We start from the raw sequence: 24,793 nt of genomic DNA on the forward strand, positions 1-24,793 counted from the left end.
TGTATCAGTTTTAAAAATTAAAAAGAATTGTATGAAATTAAGAGTTTCAGAGTTCATAAAGTTTGATTGGAACATAGCATGCTCATTTGTTTACATATCATCTGCTGCTGCTTTTTGTTTTTAATATGGAACGCTTCATGAATTTGCGTGTCATCCTTGCGCAGGGACCATGCTGATCTCTGTACCATTCCAGTTTTTTAGTATATGTGCTGCTGAAGTGAGGACTGCAGCTGCTTTCTTGAACAACAGCAGAGTTGAGTGTGGTTGCAACACACACTGAATGTCACTGTCATCACTTCACACTGCTGTTTGGCACATCACAAATCACTGACGTGGTTGTAACAACAGCATTTTGAGTGCCATGTATATCACGTGAACCCACATTTTATTTTTTATTACCAGAACATATCTATTATAGCAAAACAAGAAAAGTGGACTTTGTTGTACTTTCAAGGTACAGTAGGGTGTGAATTATTTTAATGTTGAATTCGATGACAAAGCATCTATAGCTAAGCTAAAAGAATAAAATAACCATTGACATTACTAAACAAACCACTCATCACAGTATTCCCAACTCACAGGCAAGCAACTGTCAGAAAAATTAGAAAATGTAAAATGGAAATATCAAAGCAGAATTTCTTCACAAAATGAAAATGAGACTGCATCCAAAGTAAGTGAATCAGTTGTTAGCCAAGCAAAGAAAGCCATTTATTGATGGTGTGAATTAATTATGTTTGGATGCAGCAGCTCAATATGTCCAGAGAAAATAAACTTAAGATTACTGGCCTTTGGCAAGAACAGTTGCTCAAAGAGTTAAGGACATTGAAAGCAACATAAATAGTCACTTAAAAAAGGAAATGATTCTGGATGGTTCTTTGACTCTTTTATTTTTACTTAGAAACAGGGTCTTGCTCTGTTGCCCAGGTTGGAGTGTAGAGACACAGTCACAGCTCAATGTAGCCTTGAACTCCTAGGCTTGAGATCTTCCCATCTCGGCTTCCCAAAGTGTTAGGGTTACAGGCGTGAGCACTTACATGTGGCCCTCGTGAATGGTTTAGCACCATCCCCTTGGTGGTGTCCTCACAATGAGTTATGAGATCTAGTTATTTAAAAGTATGTGGCACTCGCCCCCCACACATTCTTGCTCCTGCCTTCGCCATGTGAAGTGCCTGCTCCTATTTTGCCTTCTGCCATGAGTAAAAGCTTCCTGAGGCCTCCCCAGAAGCAGATGACAGTGCTATGCTTCCTATAGCCTGCAGAACCGTGAGCCAATTACACCTCTTTTCTTACAAATTACCCAGTATCAGGTATTTCTTTATAGCAATGCAAGAATGGCCTAAAACACAAGGCAAAACAACTTTAATATGAAACATACCATGATACAGTCATTTTGACAATCGATATTTGAATCACAATATTTGAAGCACAATATCCTTACACATTTGTCATACTATCAAAAGTTAAAACAAGAAACGAGATTTCCATTCTCACAAATTGTAGTGAATATCTTTTCCGAGTTCAGCATTTTTAGGAACCTGGGTGCAAGTGCAAAGGAAATTTCCCTATTTCAAAATCTATTTAACTGCAATTGAGGCGATTCAACCTAATTTTCGGTAAGAAGTGATTAAAATAATGACATGCTAAAAGGCAAATTTCAAAGGAAGAAATCTAATAGAATTTTACAAATGCTTTTCAAGTGATGAATATACTCAGTTAATTTCATCTGCTCCTGGATTGATAGCAGTATTTGGCAATACCTGTCTGTATGAGAAGACATTTTTAAAGATGAAATGTGTAAAATCTCATTACCATTAGTATTAATGGTTAATAATGGTTAATGATAACCATTAATAGGCAATAATTTACAAATGATTTTGATCACAGGGAACACTTACTTAGAACCCTAATTAAAGGCAATGTTATTCTCACCAAAAAAGGCATTACAAAATATTGGACTATATTTTGAATGTTGTCAATTAAAAAGTGTAGGAGCAGTGTGAAGAAGAGGCAAGAATGATACCCCTAGACCGACCAAAGCCCGCATGCTGCTGCGTCCCGCACCCAGCACCCACATCCCACTGCCGTTGCCACCGCCACCATGCCCAAGAGAAAGACTGAAGGGGATGCTAAAGGAGATAAAGCCAAGGTGAAGGACGAACCACAGAGAAGATCCGCGAGGTTGTCTGCTAAACCTGCTCTTCCAAAGCCAGAGTCCAAGCCTAAAAAGGCCCCTGCAAAGAAGGGAGAAGTACCCAAAGGGAAAAAGGGAAAAGCTGATGCTGCCAAGGAGGGGGAAGGTGCTGGAGATCCCAGGTGAAGTGTGTGCATTTTTGATAGCTGTGTACTTCTGGTGACTGTACGGTTTGAAATACTATTCTTTATCAAGTTTTATAAAAATGCAGAATTTTACCTTTTTTAAGCTATGTTGTTAGCACACAGAACACTTCATTGTTGTTTTGTGGGGAAGGGGCATATGTCACTAATAGAATGTCTCTGAAGCTGGACTGATGTGGGGAAAACACCTTTCCCTTCTAGTTTTGAGAGACTTCCTCCTGACTCCCAGGAGGAGGGATTCCCTGACTTTGACACACATGGCCACCTTGGCACAAAAGCCTTATGGTATGGAAAAACAAATCGTTTTTATGTCTTCTTTTCCCTTTCCATCTTTCAGCATAGACTTAACTCCCTTAAGCCCAGACATCTGTTGGGACCTGACCCCCAGTCATTGGTTACCAGTGTGTCTGGCAATCTGGACTTTCCAGTGATGCCACTGAGATGGCACCTGTCAAAAGAGGAGTGGTTCCGTTTCTAGATTGTGGATCATCAGATAAATCCTGCCATTTTCATTTCACTTCCTGAAAGTCAGGGTTGGCTTGTGAAAAGTTGCTAAACAACATGCTAAATGTGAAATGTCAACTGTCACTCTAAACTTTCCCTGTTCAGAGCATCAGATGAAGACTTCATTGGGTTTTATAGTGGCTGATTTTTGATAGTCCATTGAAGAAGAGAATTTGAAAGTTGTTGTATACTGTTAATGACTGTATGCCCATGTCCTGCCTGAAATACCATGATTGTTTATGGAAAGTATCTTTAATAAAGCTGGATACAGTTTGAAAGAAAAAAACAGTGTGGCAATTTGTTTTAGCTTGTTCTGTAAGTACCTACATAATATCCTCGATTTTGCTTGTTACCCTGCAAAGCCTAAAATATTTACTATCTGGCCCTACAGAAAATGTTTAAGAACCCTAATCTAGATCATTAATTCCAAATTCAAATGCTTTCAGAAGTCTGGCAGGTCCTGTAAAGAAATGAAGGCAATAAATAGTAAGCAGTATAGGGATGTAATGAACTTGAGCACTCATTCCTTACTTAATTCAAATTGTTTTGAAACAACCCAAGTTTACATTGATGTCCTAGGTTATAAAGTATGAGTACAAATGATGTTCTTATTCATACATGTAAAGTAGTAAGACTCTTGTTTCCATTTAGTTACTCTGGACAAAATATGTAATATGTAATTGTAAAGAAAACAGAATCCCTGAATGTATCTACTAACTTTTTAACTTGCCCCTTTTCTTTCAGAGTGGATAAGTGAATATGTGATTATTCATTATTTAAATCTAGCTCTACCCTAAACTTTCAGATATGATACCTAGTACATGAATTCCTGATGAATCTACTAGAAAATGACAGCTGGAAAGCTGGAAAGCTCATTAGATACAATTTTTAATTTTGTTAACTTTTTGACAGGTTTTCTACCACCTTAATTGGATTTTAAAATAATTATCTGACAACCTGTTGACAGCCTAAAGACAACTTCTAAGAGAAGCATAGGTGAAATACTCATTGAATCAAATTAAGGAATACTAAGTAATCATGTATACTAACTATGATGTAAATATATTCTGTACCATTAATATCTGCTTAAGAGGGAGTATAGTTATTAGTAAAATCATTTTCTACATCATGAATTTCTCAGAACTTCTCTTAGGACATCAACAAGATCATTTAGTTGATGTCATTTATATTCCATAAAAGATGTAGATACTTGATCTGTAGAACTTCCTGGAAGTCTTATGAAGTTCGACTACCCAGGACTAGTTTTAGCATAGCAGTTGTTTGACGGTCATCTCTAGAGCATGGCTTCTGGAGTCTGGCTGCCTGAGTTCAAATCCCAGCTCTGCTATTTTTAAGTTATATGACTGTTGGCAACTTACCTAACCTCTGTCTCAGCTTCTTCATCTGTTAAAATGGAGAAAATACTAGTAGAACTGTTTTGAGGATTAGGTAATACACAAAGCATGAAGCACAGTGCCTGGGACACAGGTAATACGGTAGTTGTTAACTGTTACTTCTGTACTCATAAAATACTTGAAGACTTATGTAGATGAAAGATATGTACAGCCTTTGTCTCTGAGAGTAAATCACTCGGATGGTAGGGGATAAGCACATCAATTTAGAATGTTTCTGTTGTTTAGTAGATTCAGTGAATTCACTAAACCTCAGTGAATTGTCACTAAGTTATTTTTCACCATTCCCTTTGATCAAATAAGGTCAGTTAACTTCTAAATTTGGCCTATGGAACTAAGTACAGCAATAGCAACTGCAAAATATTTACAAATATATAAAGGTTTTGGAATTTATTTGCCAAACCAGGTGCATGCAATTTGCACAATAAGGCAGGCTCAAAACAAATCTTAAAAGCCTTTGATACATTAATTAGTTCATTCTTTTTAAAATACATTTATAAAAGGTATGAGAACAAGCAGTAGTGTTTCTTTTCAAAATACTGGATTCCTAATTTTTGCAATTGGCTGCTGCAAAGCCTTAACTCTACATTCAATGTTCTAACTATTCTTTGAAGAGATTTATAGACTGTACTTAAAACACTAATCCTCAGTTGGGAATACCTAATAGATACAGGAATAGGATATGCAGTCTGGTAGAATGTAGATGGAATTGGACTTCGATTTAAAAAAAAAAAAAAAAGTCTGTATTCTAATTCTGGCTTTTTACTAACTTGTGAATATGATCTTTGTCTACTCAATTATTTGATGCCTTGGTTTTCTCATTTATCAGAGATAGTTAGAAGTACAATAAAGTTGAAGATATATTGCTAAAATTAATGCCTGCTTAGTAACATAAGATGGAGTTGTTACATATGGATAGTCCATCCTAATGTAACCACAAGTGTTGTTTCACCTAAGTTTCTACCCATAAAACTAGTATCTGTTATATTAGAGATTTGATAGGAAATCCCTTAATTTCCTTAAGAAACTATATCCCATATCCAATGCTCTGTGTAACAGACTCATACAAGGTTGAGATGCTGCAAATAGCATCCTATTCATATCTAAACTCTTTAAGCAAAACCCTGGTAATAAAAGCCTTTGAAGTTTCAACAAAAAACTGTATAAGTATACAATTTATACATGGGGAATTGTACTTAAAATGTACCTTCTCCAGTCTCCAAAGGATTCATCATAAAATGAGCTTACATTGGAGGTGAAACGTGTCATTTAAGTATTAAATTTTATTAACTTACTTCTTTGAATGTGTCATTAAAGCAGGTTAATGCTGGGCTCTGTTTTATCCTTAGTGTGGCTCACAGCTGGGAACTATAACACCTTGATCAAGGTTTGCCTCATTTTCCACTGCTTAAAACAGGCATTGAGTTCTTAGTATTGAGGGAATGACATTATCATGGGTCAGGTTTTTCTTGCCATAACTTGGTCAAAGGAAATATATCCACTTGTCTGGACTAGTATTAACAAGACATTAGGAAAAGGGGGAACATTTTATGAGAAGAAATAATAGACTTGGATATTAACAGTAAATGTTGTAATCAAAATGGTATTTAAAATGTGTTCAAGTAAAACACTGTAATAAGAGAAAAACCACAGAACTTAATATAAATTATAGCTTTATTTTTTAAAAGGATTTTATAAGTCTGTCAACCTCAAACACACATAAGTGAATTATTTATTCCTCTCTTCCATCAGATGAGGCTTATTGTGTCAAATCCTCTGAAAAATATAAGTAAAAATTCTTTTTCACAAATATATATCCCCTATATTCCTCAAGTTAGTTCTGAAATTTTCTCTTTATAAATACTTTAACACAGCTGCTAGTGGTAGGACTGTGTTGTGCAGCTGCATATAGCTATAATTTTACAAGGCTGCTTTACTTTTGCTAGCTCACTGGTTCAGCTCCAAGGTCCAAATCTTATAAATGGTTAACTGGGCTGCCAGAAAAGCCCACTGAATGCATCCTGTAGTGCTCTGTGACAAGCAAGAGAAGAAGTATAGCCTCCAGCAAGGTCCTGTGGTGAGGCAGCTCTGACATGGTTTAAATACCTAAAACAAAACAAGAAGTGTAGCATTGATATAAAAAGCAAATATAAATTGGTAACATTTTAAAAAGCAATAGTAAAGCTGATTCAAGTTTTAAAGAGGAATTCCGAGATCGAAATATTCACACTTTTATTATAAATAATTATCTTTCAAAAGGAAACATGCCAACTGTACATGGAGTGCCTAAACTAGTACTAAATTACAGAGCAAATTACCACGGGATCGAAAAACAGTTCTGAAAGAGGTTTCAAAAATAATTCTAAAATATTCACTGCTTCACAATTTTCAGAGCTGATTTGTTTGTTGGCTGATTTTTGGACACCTAACTAATGCTCTCCTTCCTGGCATATGCTTAAGAAATAAACAGTATCACAATACTATTATATTACTGATATATCTACATAAATGTGTTTTAAATCCAGCCCTAAATACCTAAACAAATGGAAGAGGGGAGAAAACATATGAGTTACTTCAAAAGTACTTCAATATTCCAAGAATATATTGTCTCATTCCTTAGAGGAAAGGAAACATTAGAAAATTACATGTTGAAGAAATCTCTGAGACTGAGCCTGACTTCAAAATAATGTCTGAAAAAGTAAATACAGAAAAGTCTCATTGATCTCAAAGAACAATATAACAGTACAATTTTTTTTCTGCAACCACACACAGTTTTTGTTTTTTTAAAGCAATTAAACCTTTCTATCTTGACAAAACAGGACTAAAAAAAAATTGGGCAATCTGGCCAAAGAGGGACAACTTAGCATGACTACTAACACTTCTGGAAACAAATAATTCCAGCTTTGTTTTAATGCTTAGTTTAAGAAACTACCTTGATTCTTCAGGAAGTAAAGGAGCTTCACCCACCTTAGAATTACTGGTATGCCAAATGAATAAATCAGGTACCAGAACATTTTAATAACTTGGAACCTTTTTCACTCATTCATTCAAACTTCCTGTGTGTCAAAATCTTAATGCATGAGCAACTTAAAACTTCTAACATAACAACAAGTCTGTTTTTCATTTGTATCCATGTTTAATAAACCTGTGTAACTAAAACATATAGAGCAATATAAGAGTCCAATAGAAAAAAATGGGTCAAGGTAGGATGCAGCTAAGTTCCTGGAATTAGCTATAATTTATTCACACTGCCACAAAGGTTTTAACTCAATTCTTTGCTTCTCTGCCAAGGGCGAAAGGGGAAAGTGGAAGGAAGAAGAGAATTAATATATATTGAACAAAAAAACATTTTTGATAGTATTTTATATATATAATTTTACTATATATTTATAATATACTATACTATATATAGTAAATTTATGTTATAAACATTATACATTTACTATATATAGTATTTTACTATATATAATTATATACATAAGATACTAATATAGTAAGTGTAGTATAAAAATATAAATAGAAAAAGGATGAAATAAAAATATTTAAATAAAAGTTCTGGCTGGGTGCGGTAGCTCACGCCTGTATGTAACCCAGCACTTTGGGAGGCCAAGGTGGGCGGATCATCTGAAGTCAGAAGTTCAAGACCAGCCTGGCCAACATGGCAAAACCCCATCTCTACTAAAAATACAAAAACTTAGCCAGGCATGGTGGCACATGTCTGTAATCCCAGCTACTCAGGAGGCTGAGGCAGGACAATCACTTGAACCTAGGAGGTGGAGGTTGCAGTGAGCCAAGATTTTGACACTGTACTCTAGCCTGGGTGACAGAGTGAGACTCTGTCTCTAAATAAATTAATGAATATTTTAATATTTTCTCCCTATACTGCATCTTACATACCCTCCTGGGACACATCCCACTTTGGAGACTACTGTTACAAATTAGTCATTGTTGTCTGGGTGCAGTGGTGCACACCTGTGATCCCAGCACTCTGGGAAGCCGAGGTGGGTGGATGACCTGAGGACAGGAGTTTGAGACCAGCCTGGCCAACATGGTGAAACCCTGTCTCTACTAAAAATAGAAAAAGTAGCCAGGCATGGTGGCAGGTGCCTGTAATCCCAGCTACTCGGGAGACAAGAGAATTGCTTCAGTCTGGGAGGCAGAGGTTGCAGTAAGCGGAGATCGCACCACTGCACTCCAGCCTGGGCAACAGAGTGAGACCCTGTTTTAAAAAAAAAAAAAAAAAAAAAAAAAGGTCGTTGTTAAATTCTTGATAGAACCTTAGGTTGCATAGGATTTAAATAGGGATTTACCACACCTACCCCATGGCCATAAAGTTATCTGCTTATTAGTTTCCAAGACACAATAAAATATCAACTGTTAAGATTCTGATGCATGAGAAATGAAGTAAATGTTAAGTTACCTCAGAAAGGTCTAAAAATTAACCTGGCTTCACAGGGAATTCAATAACTATCATACAAATAATAAGTGAGTAATATTTTTATAGGTAACTTGGAAATGAAATGTTCCATTCCTGATACAAATTTCCAGCTAATTTTTATCCGCACACCAGATGATGATGTATCACCCTTTCCTTTCCTCTGATCCTCAAAAGAAAAGCATAGTCTTAGCCTCAATAGATGTTCACTTATGGTAAAATTCAAGCACCACAGTAGAATGTTTGTCAACCTTGAAAAGCCAACCATCATAAATGAGAATTGGTTTTCATAGCTGTAATACAAACCACTGTGCAACTAACTGTTTTGATTCATCACATTTTGGTACAGCTTGCTTCTGGGAAAGTTGAGTCATACCATATCTGGCTTGGCAATTTGAGCATAAACTTACAGTGTGCATACAGCTTTTTATATGTTATCCTGAGAAACCTGAAACAGCTGCACTGCTGGCAGGAAAACAGAGGACCACCAGTAAAATATTCAAAACAGTTGCATCTTTTAATTTATGGCCGTGTTTCCATAAAGAGTATATAAAACAGTTCAGCTTTATAGGTAAAATGTTATAAACAGTCATACTCGTTGATGCCATAAATGTGTAAAAAAAGTTATCTAAATGATTAGTGTTTGAAAATAGTATTTCTTGAACATAGTCATAATCCAGAGTATGAGCAAATATTTTTAAGTTTGACTTATTAATGCTAAGTTGTACAATTCTCACTGCCAAAACCAAGTCAATTAAAATTTCTTTGCATAGCACTAAAGAAAATGACCTTCCCTTCTAGCAATCACTTACATTAAACATGTCTGTGAGTATGAGTTAAGAGTCCTGCTTATTTACTTTGCTGTTTTTGATCTCTAGGGCTGCACAAAACTGTTACTGTGAAGTATTTCAAACTATTTTCACCATGGCAACCTACATTAATGCCAATAAAAAATAAAACAAAGTTCATTTTTGTTATTCAATTGTGGGCTTTTATTTTTTAAGTATCTTAACTCAATGTTCTTAAACCCTTTATTTTTTGTAGCATGTCAAAGTATTTTAAAGAATCTGCTACATTGAAACAGCACAATGAAAATTTAGTGTTTTCTGTACTTTTCTACCTTAATCCACATCTGTGTTTTTATTCTTTCATGACCATTACAAGTACATCACTGAATAGGATTCCTGGGGTTTCTGGCAGAAGTCAGTATCATTTCATGTATACCTTTATAAAACAGAATGAGGAAGAAGTCTTAGCCAAATTTATTTCCAAAAGTCAAGCTCGGTTGGGTTTGGGAGCCTGGAGGTAATTGCTCTGACTATTTAGCCAATCCCATGACACTATTCCTGTTTTTCATGGGTTTATTTTAAATATGTGTAAATCTTATAAGCAGAAACCAGGAAAGTAAAAATGAGGTTTGCTTATTTTGGTACCTACACCTTATTTTTACTGAAAGCAGACTAAACTCAAAGACTTAAAAAATCATACCTTTGATTATTTTCTTAATAAGGTCAAAAAAAAGTATGTTTTCGAAAGCATGTCTAAGATAATTCTTGTACAAAGGACATCTTATGCCCTAATTTATGCTCTGTCTAAAGCTGCCTTCCTATCCCATCAAAATCACTTTCAAACAAACCTTGGAGAAGGGGGAGGGAAAAGGAGCAATGGATCCTGAGAAGGGCGTAAGATAGGATTAAGCGTTAGAAAACCACACTTGAAGGTTTGTTCCTGAATTTTGATTTCCTTCACTGTCATTTTCTTGTGTTATATTTTGCAGCTTTTGCTCCCAAAGAAAGTGGTACAATTTACACTTACCTTCAGAAAGACTTCATTTTCTTAGTTCTTTAACATAGGAGTGCCTCTGAGATTACTTTTTTCCTATTTCCCTTCCCTTAAGAGCCCTATATTGACCATCTGGCTGAAGTCTTGGACTCAGCTCATTTTACTGCTATTTAACAATGCTTTGAGTTCTCAGCTAGGGGCAGAGGGCAGGGCTTGTCACTCAAGACCAAGAGGCAAGCACTCTTCCTGTCCAGTCACAATATGTTTGTGACAATCCTTAAAGCACATTGGCTTGGAATTTATATTGAAATGAAATGTAAAGTTCACACTAGTTTCCTCCACCTCAAATTACCAGGCCCTATGGAGAGTTAAAAACTTGGACTGGTTCAAACTAAGAAAGGTAGTGAACTCTAGAGACTAAGACTTTCTTTTTACAAGGTGGCCCGTTTTTTGAAGTCTGCATTTAAAGCCATCAGGCATTAAACAGACCATTTCCAAACAGATCTGTGTCCTACCCCAAACAAAATTCAAATCTAACTGCCATTAAGAGAGATCAGCCAGCTGATCTCAGCTATCAAGACCCACAGCTCTTATAGGAAGTTCAGCCAAAGCTATAAAAATTTACATTAACAACCTGAAGTCTACCTCAGTGAGATTTAAAAACAACCAGAGCAATAGTGTGCTCACACAACTATCACTAAAAAGCAAAAACATTCTGAAAACTAGTTAATGGTTAGGTGTCTTAACCTAAGCACAGTACCAGAATAATAGACAAACTGTTTACAGAGTGGTAATCATATATTCTAAGGTAAATGAGAAAAGACACCACATGTCAGAAATACTATTCACAATTCTGAGGGCAGCTTTGTTATAAAAATACATGGCTGGCTGGGCACGGTGGCTCACATGTAATCCCAGCACTTTGGGAGGCCGAGGTGGGCAGATCACGAGGTCAGGAGGTCAAGATCAGCCTGACCAACATGGTGAAACCCCGAATCTACTAAAAGTACAAAAATTAGCCGGGCGTGGTGGCACGCACCTGTAATCCCAGCTACTCAGGCAGTTGAGGCAGAAGACTCACTTGAACCCAGGAGGTGGAAGTTGCAGTGAGCCAAGATCACATCACTGCACTCCAGCCTGGGAGACAGAGCGAGACTCCTCCGTCTCAAAAAAAAAAACCAAAAAACAAAAATCACATGGCTTCATGAAATCCAAACGAAAATGTAACAAACTTCCACAGGCAGTCATATGTTGCTCTTATACTTTACCATCTAGCCAGCAAGTTAGAATACAATTTGAATAAACTAATAAAACTGAATTCAGATTTACACCCACACACTTGGAAAGAGAGTGAATAATTATGCCAGACATTTAGACCATCCAAACACCAAAACTCGTATTTCAAAATTAAAAGACACATGGTTTCCAAATGAACACAATGATTTATTATTCATATTTAATAACTGAATATAGATTGCTCAGAGAAGACTTTCTGACTTATAACTGGAGTATAAGTCCAGTTAATACTTATAACTGTGTAATTTATTGCTATCAAAGAGCACACCAGGTATTTCGGATAGAACAGTTATTACTGACAGTTAATATAATTACATAATGAAAGGATTATTTCCTTGATTTAAGTGTGAAGTATAGAACACATAGAAGATATAGCTACTTAAGTATAATATATTCTATGAACGATGTTGGTAGTGCTGATTATCTCAATGGATAGACCTGTAAGGATAGATTCTGTCTATGTAATACATACATTTAAACACAGAACATCTCAGGAACATGGGCTATGAGATAGATGGGGCCATGAAAAACAGATAATAAACAGTAGCTAAATAGGCCAAATGATATTTGATAAATTTTAAGTATATTCTTCAAAGTCAGATGTTTATTTCCACAAGAGCTTAATACAATGTTTGTCTAATTTCAGTATTGCCATTATATGCCTAGATGAGATTACACAGAAAAATGGCATAAATAATGTTTTTATTTATTGATTCTTAAAACATTATGATACTCATTTCTATTAATCTATTCAGAATAATGACTGGGAGAGATAGAGTAAGGCAAAGTTTCATTTAAAAAATCTAAAAATAGCAAGTAATATGAGCCTAGATTTTGTGTATCCCAGTGAGGAACAAGTGTCACTTCTTGGAAATTCAGTAGATACTATAAAAATAAGTGTACTAGGTTCTGCATTTCTTTGGTAATATTCCTTTAAAAATCTAGTGCCTGATTCTGCTTTGTCTAACGTAATTTTTTCTTAGAAATTCAATGTGCCAGATATGTGCCAGATTTTTCATCATATCTTTATAAAAGCAGGATGAGTAATTTATCTCCAAGAGTGAGGGAGATAAAAATGCAGAAATTTAGATATATGCAGCTCATTCATTCTCAAAAAAAAAAAAAAAAAAAAATTACTGAGAGCCTACTATTTGCCAGGTATTGAAGTAGCCCTGATAATAAAGCAGAGAACAAAGACTTCATGATCTCATTGATCTTATAACCCAGCAAAAAGAAAAATATTAAATAATGAATATTACAAATAAGAAAGTAGGGCTTGATAAGTGTGGATAAAAAAGGAAGCCAACATGAATAAGATCAGAACAGGTTTCCCTAAAAAAATTACAGTTAAGTTTAGATCCAAAGAGACAAAATTAGCTAGGAAGGCAAGGGGAGTATAACGGTGATCCAGAGAGAGGGAAGAACATATATGAAGTAGTAAAGAGACACAGCACATATTGAGAATATAGGGGACAGGTGGTTTCAGCTCAGGATGAGGCCAGAGATGTAGGCAGAAAGTACACAAAAGATGGCCTTATAGAAAATGTTTAGAAACTGTGAATTTTATTCAAAGGGCACTGGGAAGCCACTGAAAAGTTATTATTAGAAAGCTGATGGCTGGGCGCAGTGGCTCATGCCTGTAATCCCAGCACTTTGGGAGGCCGTGGTGGGCAGATCACCTGAGGTCGGGAGTTTGAGACCAGCCTGACCAACATGGAGAAACCTCATCTTTACTAAAAATACAAAATTAGCTGGGCGTGGTGGCGCATGCCTGTAATCCCAGCTACTCAGGAGGCTGAGGCAGGAGAATCTCTTGAACCTGGGAGGTAGAGGTTGCGGTGAGCCGAGATCGCATCATTGCACTCCAGCCTGGGCAAGAAGAGCAAAACTCCGTCTCAAAAAAAAAAAAGGAAACCTGATAATGTAAATGGTCCACTTTGGCTGCCCACTGGATTAGAGAAAAGCAAGAGTAGATACAGAGAGATTCCTTAGGAGACTGTTTCTCTAGTCCAGGCTTGATACAATGGTGATTTGAATTAGGGTGGTGGCAGTGAAAATAATGAAAACTACTGGTTTAGAAATATTTCAGTGAGTGAGTGGGTGGATATGGGGGTGGGAATATGAGGGTGGGAAGGAGAAAGCAGTGTCAAGGTCAACTTCCAGGTACCTAGTCACATAGTCACACAGATCAGGGAAGATGCCCTCACAGAGAAATAGAAAACTGGAGAAGCAAATAAGGGTGGGAGAGGAAAGAAGGGAAAGATCCCAACTTTGGTTTTGGACTTGAGTCTTAAGTGATTATAGCAGAGACATGCATGGAGATGTGGAATGGTAGCTGGATATGTGGGTCAAGTGAAAAGAAGAGAGTTATAGAATGAAGATACCAATTTGGAGTTACCAGTATTTAGATGGTATTTGAAACCATAAAAATAAATGTTAATATTTAAGAAGGGACAGAATGAGAAAAGAGGAGGGCCTAAGGCAGAGGCTTAGAGAACTACAATGTGGAATGGTCTGACAAAAGAAGCTATTTTGAAGTAAAGGGTAGTAAATGCAGCTATCCCCTGCTATCCCCAATACCTCATAAACTCTCTTCCCCTCCTTTCTAGACTTGTGAAAAATATAGACACAAGGGAGGTGTAAGCCATCTGGAAAGGAGGAAAATAATAATAACAGAGACAGAGACAAGGTAACCTATTTGATTTCCCCACCTAAGGACTCCAAAGGGCATATGCATAGTATTTACAGCAGTCATGTTTCTTATAGCAAAAGAACAACAGAAACAACCAAATGTCCATTGACAAGAGAATGGATAAACTTGTTATTGATACAATGGAATGCTATCAAAAGTGAAAATAAATAAGTTACAGCTATGTACATGCATCAATACGACTGACTCTCACAAACAATGCTTAGCAAAAAAACCCATAAAAACCAAGTTACAGAAAAATATGGAGAGCATGGTTCCATTCATATTAAATTCTGAACATGCAAAGCTAAACATGGAATATGTAAATATGACAAAGCTATAAAGAAAGGTGAGGAATGATGTCAGAAAGATAGCCAAGCAGGAAAACCAAGCCTTCATTTTCTCCACAAAAAATAATAATTGGACAGCTCTTCATGAATGGGAATAACTGGAAGAGCTCAGGAATCTACTTGAGAAACTATAGCAATACACTGGAAGAAAAATCCCGTAAGTAATGACACAAAAATCCCATAACCACACAAAAGAAAGAAACAGTTCATTCTGCCTTTATCATCCCATTCCCAAGTCTAGCACTGATTGGCATAGAAAGGGAACTCCCAAGTTTGTAAGTATCCCTGGCATGGCAATGGAGAGCAGGATGAAAGAACAGCTTTCCCAGACTTTCAGGGTACTGCCTGAGAAATCAGCAACCAGCATGAGTTATATCCCACCTAGATTGCTGAAAAGACTGGCATGCACGGAAACAAAGAATGATGGGGGCTACCAGTATCAACCATATAAGCAGAAATCACTACTGTCCTTAGTGGCCTGCTCTGCACAGGATTCTAGCAGACTTCTCTGCTGAGGACCTCAACAGCCCTTGTGGCTACCACAAGAGATTTCACCCCTGAGGATACCACGGTGTTCACTGAGGTGGACAGCAGCAGCTTGCTCTGCAGAAGACCCTAATAGGCTTTTGCTGGCTGCTGAGGAATCTAGCAGTCAGCATAGCTACAACAGACCCCCTGCAGGTTTGGCCACTGGGCATCCCACAGTTTTTTGCCTTCCCTATCTCCAGGTGCCTTAAGTGGTGATGTGTGCCTGTAGTCCTAAGCACTTGGGAGACTGAGGCAGGAGGGTCACTTGAGCCTGGGAGGTTAAGGCTTCAGTGAGTCATAATTATGACACTGCAGTCCAGCCTAAGTAACAGAGTAAGACCTTGTCTCAAAAGAAAGAAGAAAGAAAAGAAAGAAGGAAAAAGAAAGAAAAAGAAAAAGAAATACTGTCAGAAAACTTTTTTTTTTTTTTTTTCCGAGACGGAGTCTCACTCTGTCACCCAGGCTGGAGTGCAGTGGCCGGATCTCAGCTCACTGCAAGCTCCGCCTCCCGGGTTTACGCCATTCTCCTGCCTCAGCCTCCCGAGTAGCTGGGACTACAGGCGCCCGCCACCTCGCCCGGCTACTTTTTTTTTTTGTATTTTTTTAGTAGAGACGGGGTTTCACCGTATTAGCCAGGATAGTCTCGATCTCCTGACCTTGTGATCCGCCCGTCTCGGCCTCCCAAAGTGCTGGGATTACAGGCTTGAGCCACCGCACCCGGCCTAGAAAACTTTCTAAATATGGGGAAAGATATAAACATCAAGGTACATGAAACATAATGATGTAAAATCAGATTCAACCCAGAGAAGACTTCACCAAGATACATTATAATCAAATTTTCAAAAATCAAAGACAAAGAGAGAATTTTTAAAGCAGCGAGAGAAGCAGCATATCACATACAAGGGAACCTAAATAAGACCATTGGTGAATTTCTCAGCAAAAATCTTGCAGACCAGGAGTAAGTGGGAAGAGTTCATGAAAGGAAAAAAAAAATGCCAACCGAAAATACTTCATGCAGCAAAGCTATCCTTCACCAACGAGGGACAGATAAAGACTTTTCCAGACAAACAAACTGAGGGAGTTCATCACTATTAGACTTGTGTTACAAGAAATGCAAAAGGGCATTTGTTCTTCAGGCTTAAACAAAAGGCCATTAATTAGAAGCATGAAAGTATAGACTGGGTGTGGGGGCTCATGCCTGTAATCCCAGCACTTTGGGAGGGTGAGGTGGGCAGATCACCTGAGGTCGGGAGTTCGAGACCAGCCTGACCAACATGTAGTAACCTTGTCTCTAGTAAAAATACAAAATTAGCTGGGTATGGTGGCACATGCCTGTAATTCCAGCTACTTGGGATGCTGGAGCAGGAGAATCACTTCAACCTGGGAGGCGGAGGTTGTAGTGAGCCAAGATCGTGCCATTGCACTCCACCCTGGGCAAAAAGAGTGAAACTCCATCTCAAAAAAAAAAAAAAAAAAAAAAAGAACATCAAAGTATAAAACTCACTGACAAAGGTAAATATATAGTCAAATTCTGAATACTCTAATACTGTACTGGTAGTGTGTAAATTACTTATAACTCTAATATAAATGTTGAAAGACAAAAGCATTTCCAGAAAAGAACCAGAGCTACAAAAATTTGTTAATGGATATATAATGTAAAAATACATACACTGACACAGAAAACATAAAATATAAGAGAGAATGATATGGTTTGGCTGTTTCCCTACCAAAATTTTCATCTTGAATTGTAGCTCCCATAATTCCCACCTGTCATGGGAGGGACCTAGTGGGAGGTAAATGAATCATGGGAGGAGATCTTTCCTGTGCTGTTCTCATGATAGTAAATCTCATGAGATCTGTTGATTTTATAAAGGGGAGTTCCCCTGTCACATGCTCTCTTGCCTTCTGCCATGTAAGATGTGTTTTGCTCCTCATTCGCCTTCAGCCACGACTGTGAGTCCTCCCCAACCATGTGGAACTGAGAGTCAATTAAACCTCTTTCCTTTATAAATTACCCAGTCTCAGGTATATCTTTATTAGCAGCATGAGGACAGACTAATACAGAGAATAAAACTAAGTTTTTGTAAGTGATCAAAGTTGTTATCAACTTCAAATAGACTAGCATAACTATAAGATGTTTTATGTAACCCTTGTGGCAACAAAAATGCAAAAACCTACAGTAGATACAGAAAAGATGACAAGAAAGGAATAGAAATATGCCACTAAGCATGGTATGTTCTTCCATTTGTTTGTGTCCTCTTTTATTTCACTGAGCAGTGGTTTGTAGTTCTCCTTGAAGAGGTCCTTTACATCCCTTGTAAGTTGGATTCCTAGGTATTTTATTCTCTTTGAAGCAGTTGTGAATGGAAGTTCATTCATGATTTGGCTCTCTGTTTGTCTGTTACTGGTGTATAAGAATGCTTGTGATTTTTGCACATTAATTTTGTATCCTGAGACTTTGCTGAAGTTGCTTATCAGCTTAAGGAGATTTTGGGCTGAGACAATGGGGTTTTCTAAATATACAATCATGTCATGCTCATGGATAGGAAGAATCAATATCATGAAAATGGCCATACTGCCCAAGGTTATTTATAGATTCAATGCCATCCCCATTAAGCTACCAATGAGTTTCTTCACAGAACTGGAAAAAACTGCTTTAAAGTTCATATGGAACCAAAAAAGAGCCCGCATCTCCAAGACAATCCTAAGTCAAAAGAACAAAGCTGGAGGCATCATGCTACCTGACTTCAAACTATACTACAAGGCTACAGTAACCAAAACAGCATGGTACTGGTACCAAAACAGAGATATAGACCAATGGAACAGAACAGAGTCCTCAGAAATAATACCACACATCTACAGTCATCTGATCTTTGACAAACCTGAGAGAAACAAGAAATGGGGAAAGCATTCCCTATTTAATAAATGGTGCTGGGAAAATTGGCTAGCCATAAGCAGAAAGCTGAAACTGGATCCTTTCCTTACTCCTTATACGAAAATTAATTCAAGATGGATTAGAGACTTAAATGTTAGACCTAATACCATAAAAACCCTAGAGGAAAACCTAGGTAGTACCATTCAGGACACAGGCATGGGCAAAGACTTCATGTCTAAAACACCAAAAGCAACGGCAGCAAAAGCCAAAATTGACAAATGGGATCTCATTAAACTAAAGAGCTTCTGCACAGCAAAAGAAACTACCATCAGAGTGAACAGGCAACCTACAGAATGGGAGAAAATTTTTGCAATCTACTCATCTGACAAAGGGCTAATATCCAGAACCTACAAAGAACTCAAACAAATTTACAAGAAAAAAACAAACAACCCCATCAAAAAGTGGGCAAAGGATATGAACAGACATTTCTCAAAAGAAGACATTCATACAGCCAACAGACACATGAAAAAATGCTCATCATCACTGGCCATCAGAGAAATGCAAATCAAAACCACAATGAGATACCATCTCACACCAGTTAGAATGGCAATCATTAAAAAGTCAGGAAACAACTGGTGCTGGAGAGGATGTGGAGAAATAGGAACACTTTTACACTGTTGGTGGGATTGTAAACTAGTTCAACCATTATGGAAAACAGTATGGCGATTCCTCAAGGATCTAGAACTAGATGTACCATATGACCCAGCCATCCCATTACTGGGTATATACCCAAAGGATTATAAATCATGCTGCTATAAAGACACATGCACACGTATGTTTACTGCGGCAGTATTCACAATAGCAAAGACTTGGAATCAACCCAAATGTCCATCAGTGACAGACTGGATTAAGAAAATGTGGCACATATACACCATGGAATACTATGCAGCCATAAAAAAGGATGAGTTTGTGTCCTTTGTAGGGACATGGATGAAGCTGGAAACCATCATTCTTAGCAAACTATCACAAGAACAGAAAACCAAACACCACATGTTCTCACTCATAGGTGGGAACTGAACAATGAGATCACTTGGACTCGGGAAGGGGAACACCACACACCGGGGCCTATCATGGGGAGGGGGGAGGGGGGAGGGATTGCATTGGGAGTTATACCTGATGTAAATGACGAGTTGATGGGTGCTGACGAGTTGATGGGTGCAGCACACCAACATGGCACAAGTATACATATGTAACAAACCTGCACGTTATGTACATGTACCCTAGAACTTAAAGTATAATAATAATATAAAAAAAAAGAAAAAAAAAAAAAAAAGAAATATGCCACTAAAGAAAATCATCAAATCACAAAGAAAGACAGCAAGAAAAGAAGAAAGGGACAAAAGGTCTCCAAAACAACCAAATAACTACAACACCATTAACAAAGTAGCAAAAGTAAATCTTTACCTATCAATCATTACTTTATATGTAAATAGACTAAATTTGCCAGTCAAAAGACATAGAGTGGTTGAATGGATAAAAAAATATAAGACCCAACTATATGCTGCCTAAAAGAGACTCACTTCACATTTAAGGACACACACAGAGTGAAAGTGAATATACTCCATGCAAATGGAAACCAAAAAGAACAGAGGCAACTAAACTTATATCAGACAAAACAGATGTTAAATCAAACCACCACATGAAACAAAGAAAGTCACTAGAAAATGATAAAAGGATCAATTAATCAAGAGGATATAACAAATGTAAATATATATTAACCCAAGTCAGAGCACCTAAATATATAAAGCAAATACTAACAGATCTGAAGGGAGAAATAGACAGCAATACAATAATAGGCAATTCAACATTTCACTTTGAACAATGGATAGATTATCCAGACAGAATATCAATAAAGGAACACTAAGCTGGAACTACACTTCAGACAAAATAAACCTAACAAACGTATACAGAAAATTCCAGCCAACAGCAGCAGAATACACATTCTCCTTGAGTGAAAAGAACATTTTACAAAATAAATCATATGTTAGGCCAGAAACCAAATCTTAACACATTTAGTAAGACTGAAATCATATTAAGTAATTTTTATAACCACAATGATATGAAACTAGAAATCAGTAACAGAAGAAAAACTAGAAAATTCACAAATATGTGGAAATTAAACAACATACTTGTGAACAATCAATGGTTCAAGGAATTTATCCATTTCTCAAGAAATGGGAAGTTTTGATTCTCAAGAAAAATATCTTGAGAATAATGAAAAAGTAAACATAACATACCAAAATTTATGGTATGTATCCAAAGCAGTCCTGATAAATTTATACTAATAAATGACAATATTTAAAAAGAAAAAATATCTCAAATAACCTGGTATCACACCTTAAAGAACTAGTTAGTGTAAGAAAGCCCAAAGTTAGAGTAAGGATGGAAATAAAGATCAGAGTAAAAATAAAATAGAGATTAGACATACAATAGAAAAAAATAAAAATCAATGAAACTAAAAGTTGGTTTTTTTAAAACATAAAATTCACAAACCTTTAGCTAGATTAACTAAGAAAAAAGAAAGAAGACTCAAATACATAAAATCAGAAATGAAGGAGGAGATATTACAACTGAGGCCACATAAGTATGAAAAAAATCACTAAACAATTATACACCAACAAATTGGAGAACTCAGAAGAAACGGATAAATTCCTAGACACAGAAAACCTACCAAGATTGAATTATAAAGCAATAAAAATTGTAAACAAACCAACAGAAAGTAAGGAGATTCAATCTGTTATTTATTTATTTATTTAGAGACATAGTTTCGCTCTTGTTGCCCAGACTGGAGTGCAATGGTGCAATCTTGGCTCACTGCAACCTCCGCCTTCTGGGTTCAAGAAATTATCTTGCCTCAGCCTCTCGATTAGCTGATATTACAGGCACCTGCCACCATGCCCAGCAAGTTTTTGTATTTTTAGTAGAGATGGGGTTTCACCATATTGGCCAGGCTGGTCTTCAACTCCTGACCTCAGGCAACCCACCTGCCTCGGCCTCCCAAAGTGTTGAGATTATAGGTGTGAGCCACCACACCTGGCCTGAATCTGTAATTTTTTTTAAAAAAAAATCCCATTAAAGAAAAGGTTAGAACCTGATGGCTTCATTGCTGAATTCTCCTAAACATTCAGAAAAGAATTAATACCAATCCTTCTTCAAATTCTTCTAAAAACTGAAAAGGAGAGAATAATTCCAAGCTTATGTTATGAGGCCTGCATTACCCTAATACAAAAGCCAGACAAGGACATTAAAGAAAAAAAGTATTACAGTCTAATATCTATAATGAACATAGATGTAAAAATCTTGAACAAAATATTAGCGAACCAAAATAAAAGCATATTAAAAGAATCAATACACCATGATCAAGTAGTATTTGTCACAGGGATGCAACGTATGGAAATCTATGAAAATGATATGCCACATTAACATAATGATGTACAAAAACCATATGATCATCTCAATAAATATTTAAAAAATTGACAAAATTCAACATCCTTTCATGATAAAAAACTATCAACAAATTACATATAGAAGGAATGTACCTCAACACAATAAAAGCCATATATATATGACACGAAAGCTAACATCACACTAAACTGTGAAAAGTTGAAAGCCTTTCCTTTAAGATTAGGAATAAGCCAAGGATGCCCACTCTTGCCATTTCTTTTCAACATAATACTGGGAGTTATAGCCAGAGCAATTAGTCAAAAGAAGAAATAGGAAAAGTTACATTGTCTCTGTTTGCAGATAACATGATCCTACTTATAGAAAACCCTAACAACTCTACCAAAAAGCTGTTGAAACTAATTGATTCAGTAAAGCTTCAGGATGCAAAATCAGCATACAGAAATTAGTAGCACCTCCACACACTAACAAGGAGCTGTCTGAAGAAGAAATCAAGAAAAACAGTCCCATTTACAACAGCTATCAAAACAAACAAACAAAAACAAAACAAAAAACCCCAACAACTTAAAAACAAATTTAACCAAGGACGTGAAAGATCTTCACACTGAAAACTATAAAACATTGATGAAAGACATTGGAGACACAAGTAAATGAAAAAATATTCCTTATTCATGGAATGGAAGAATTAACATTGATAAAATGTCCATAAAATCCAAAGTGATCAACAGATTCAATGATTCTACCAATGAATTCTAATCACATTTTTCTATCAAAATTCTTAAGACATTTTTCACAGAAAAAAGGAAAAGAATCCTAAAATTCATGTGGAATAACAAAAGACCTTGAATAGGCAAAGAAAGCTTAAAGAAATGAACAAAGAGGCAGGTAAACATCACCTGATCTCAAAGTATACTACAAAGCTAAAGTAATCAAAACAGCATGGTACTGGCATAAAATCAGTATACACCAATGGAACAGAACAGAGAACCCAGAAAGGGGCTAATACACAAAATATATAAGGAACACAAACAACTCAATAGCAAGAAAACAAATAACCCGATTAAAAAATGGGCAAATGACTGGAAAAGACATTTCTCAAAGGAAGACATACAAATGGCCAAAAGGTATGTGAAAAAAATTTAACATCACTAATTACCAGGCAACACAAATTAAAATCACCATGAGGTATCACCTCACACCTATTAGGATGGTTACTATGAAAAAGGAAATATATAAAAAGGGTTCGCAAGGGTGTGGAGAACAGAGAACCCCTAGTACAGTGTTAATGAGAATGTAAATTATAAGGCCATCATGGAAAACACTATGGAAGTTCCTCAAAAAATTAAAAACAGAACTACCATATGCACACCTTATTAGTGTTTTGAAAGATTAAACATGAAAATTTACGTAAAGCATCTGGCACATTCAATTACGTGTAAGTGTTCTTGTCCACCCTCTATCTTCTATTTGATAATTTCAATACAAAGCACACTTTCACAAAAGATAGATCTTCCATAGCCCAAATTTCCAAAGCACTTTTACCCTCTGCTAATAGTATGTACCTCTCCTTTCCCAACCCTGTGACCTTCTTGTCTATTCCCACACCTATTCCAACAATAATATTGTTGCCTTCTATCTTTCCCCTTTTACTGTACCCCTAATTATGAAGATCAAAGTGGAGATTTCAAAGAATAAGAAGAATCTTGCTTGCTAATCTTTTATCACAGGGTAATAGAGTAACCCAAGGGTGGCAATACAGTCACGGGAAAAATTTTACATATATACATACATATAATACATTTGTATAGATTCAAACATATACATACAGATCTATATTTCACAAATACAATGTATAACCTTGTAAGTTTTATTTTAAAAGTGAATTTACTACATTATTTCCACTCTCACTGCCTCTCCGTTCACTTGTTCCTCATATCCTTGTATTTAATCTGGTTACCATTAAATCGCCATTTCTTGGACCTCATCCTCCTCAACGTTTTCCTCTACCTCTCTAATAGTGATAGTCCCCGGCTGTGAAATGCTTCCAGTTTCTGGTTTCCATAATATCAGTCTACACCCTGGGCCATACTCCTACTACTCTGACATATCATTCCCCAGAATTCTCTTTTTCTATTTCCTAATTACTAATTTTCTTCTTGGTTTACCTCCTCTCTTTCCCGATTCTTGATTCTGTCTGAAATGTATGGCTTCAGTTAATGTTTCTGTTCTACTAAGCCCTACATCTCTTTTGGTCTGTCCTTCTATCTTAATTATAGTCCAACATGTTTATCTGCATGAATGGCTCTTTATACTTGGGTGTCCCACTGGCACTACAAAGATAATATTTTCATAATTGAACTCATCTTTCTTTACAAACCTAATGATCTGTCTGTGTTTGAATTTCCTTAATACTTTTAGCATCCTCACTGGGGTCATCTTGGAATGCTCTTTCTCCTGAATACCAGTGTGAAACCTATATCATAATCTCTCTATAAACATCTATTTACCTCTCACATCATCTTCATTGCCACTATTGTTACCATATTTCAGGTATTTATTACCTCTTTCACAGACTAATATGAATAGTTGCTTAATTGATCTCCCTATTTACAGTATGTTCTCTCCATTCCAACCTATTCATGGTTATCAAATTAATCTTCTTAGAGCAAAGCTCTGCATGACTCTCACGCAAAAAGACATTTATTGCATTCCTGCTATATGTAGCATAAAGTCCAAATTCCTTAGCCTACCATTCAAGGCCTACTGTACTTGATTCCAACCTACCTTTCCAAACAATTTTCCATTAATCATCTCCATGTACCCTGAACTTAAGCCAAAGTCAACTGTGAGGTTTTCTGTTATCCTCTATTAAAGGAGACAGGTCTCAGTCCTGTTAGAGGTAGGAAGCTGAAACTGGGCTTGCAGCCCTGCATGTAACCTAGATCTACAAAATACTGTTCTGTCTATGAAACAGCTCCTAGGAAAATTTTGCTTACTAGATTGGGTATAGTCACAAGAAAGCCTGCAACCCATCTGAGGCATGGGTGGAAAAGGAATTACACATAAGGAACGACACTACCTAAGCCTGCTCCACCCTCAAAAAATTAAGAATAACAACTGGTTCAG

At 36.6% G+C, this 24,793-nt stretch overlaps 1 protein-coding gene and 1 non-coding gene across 3 annotated transcripts in view; both read right to left on the minus strand.

The window, feature by feature from the left end:
• Positions 1–119: 119 nt before the first annotated feature.
• Positions 120–225, minus strand: LOC112425196 (U6 spliceosomal RNA). Its single transcript, XR_003016264.1, has one exon. It is a non-coding gene; the product is annotated as a U6 spliceosomal RNA (small nuclear RNA).
• A 1,117-nt stretch (positions 226–1,342) lies between these two features.
• Positions 1,343–24,793, minus strand: part of LOC105473658 (MNAT1 component of CDK activating kinase) — a 244,838-nt gene continuing 221,387 nt past the window's right edge. For both annotated transcript variants that reach the window (XM_071100058.1, XM_071100057.1), the window contains one exon: positions 1,343–6,356. In XM_071100058.1, the coding sequence (XP_070956159.1) occupies positions 6,198–6,356 (159 nt within the window). In that variant the 3' untranslated portion in view covers positions 1,343–6,197. The remainder of the gene's footprint in view (positions 6,357–24,793) is intronic.

Source organism: Macaca nemestrina, chromosome 7 (assembly GCF_043159975.1).
Source record: "Macaca nemestrina isolate mMacNem1 chromosome 7, mMacNem.hap1, whole genome shotgun sequence".
Taxonomy (NCBI): domain Eukaryota; kingdom Metazoa; phylum Chordata; class Mammalia; order Primates; family Cercopithecidae; genus Macaca; species Macaca nemestrina.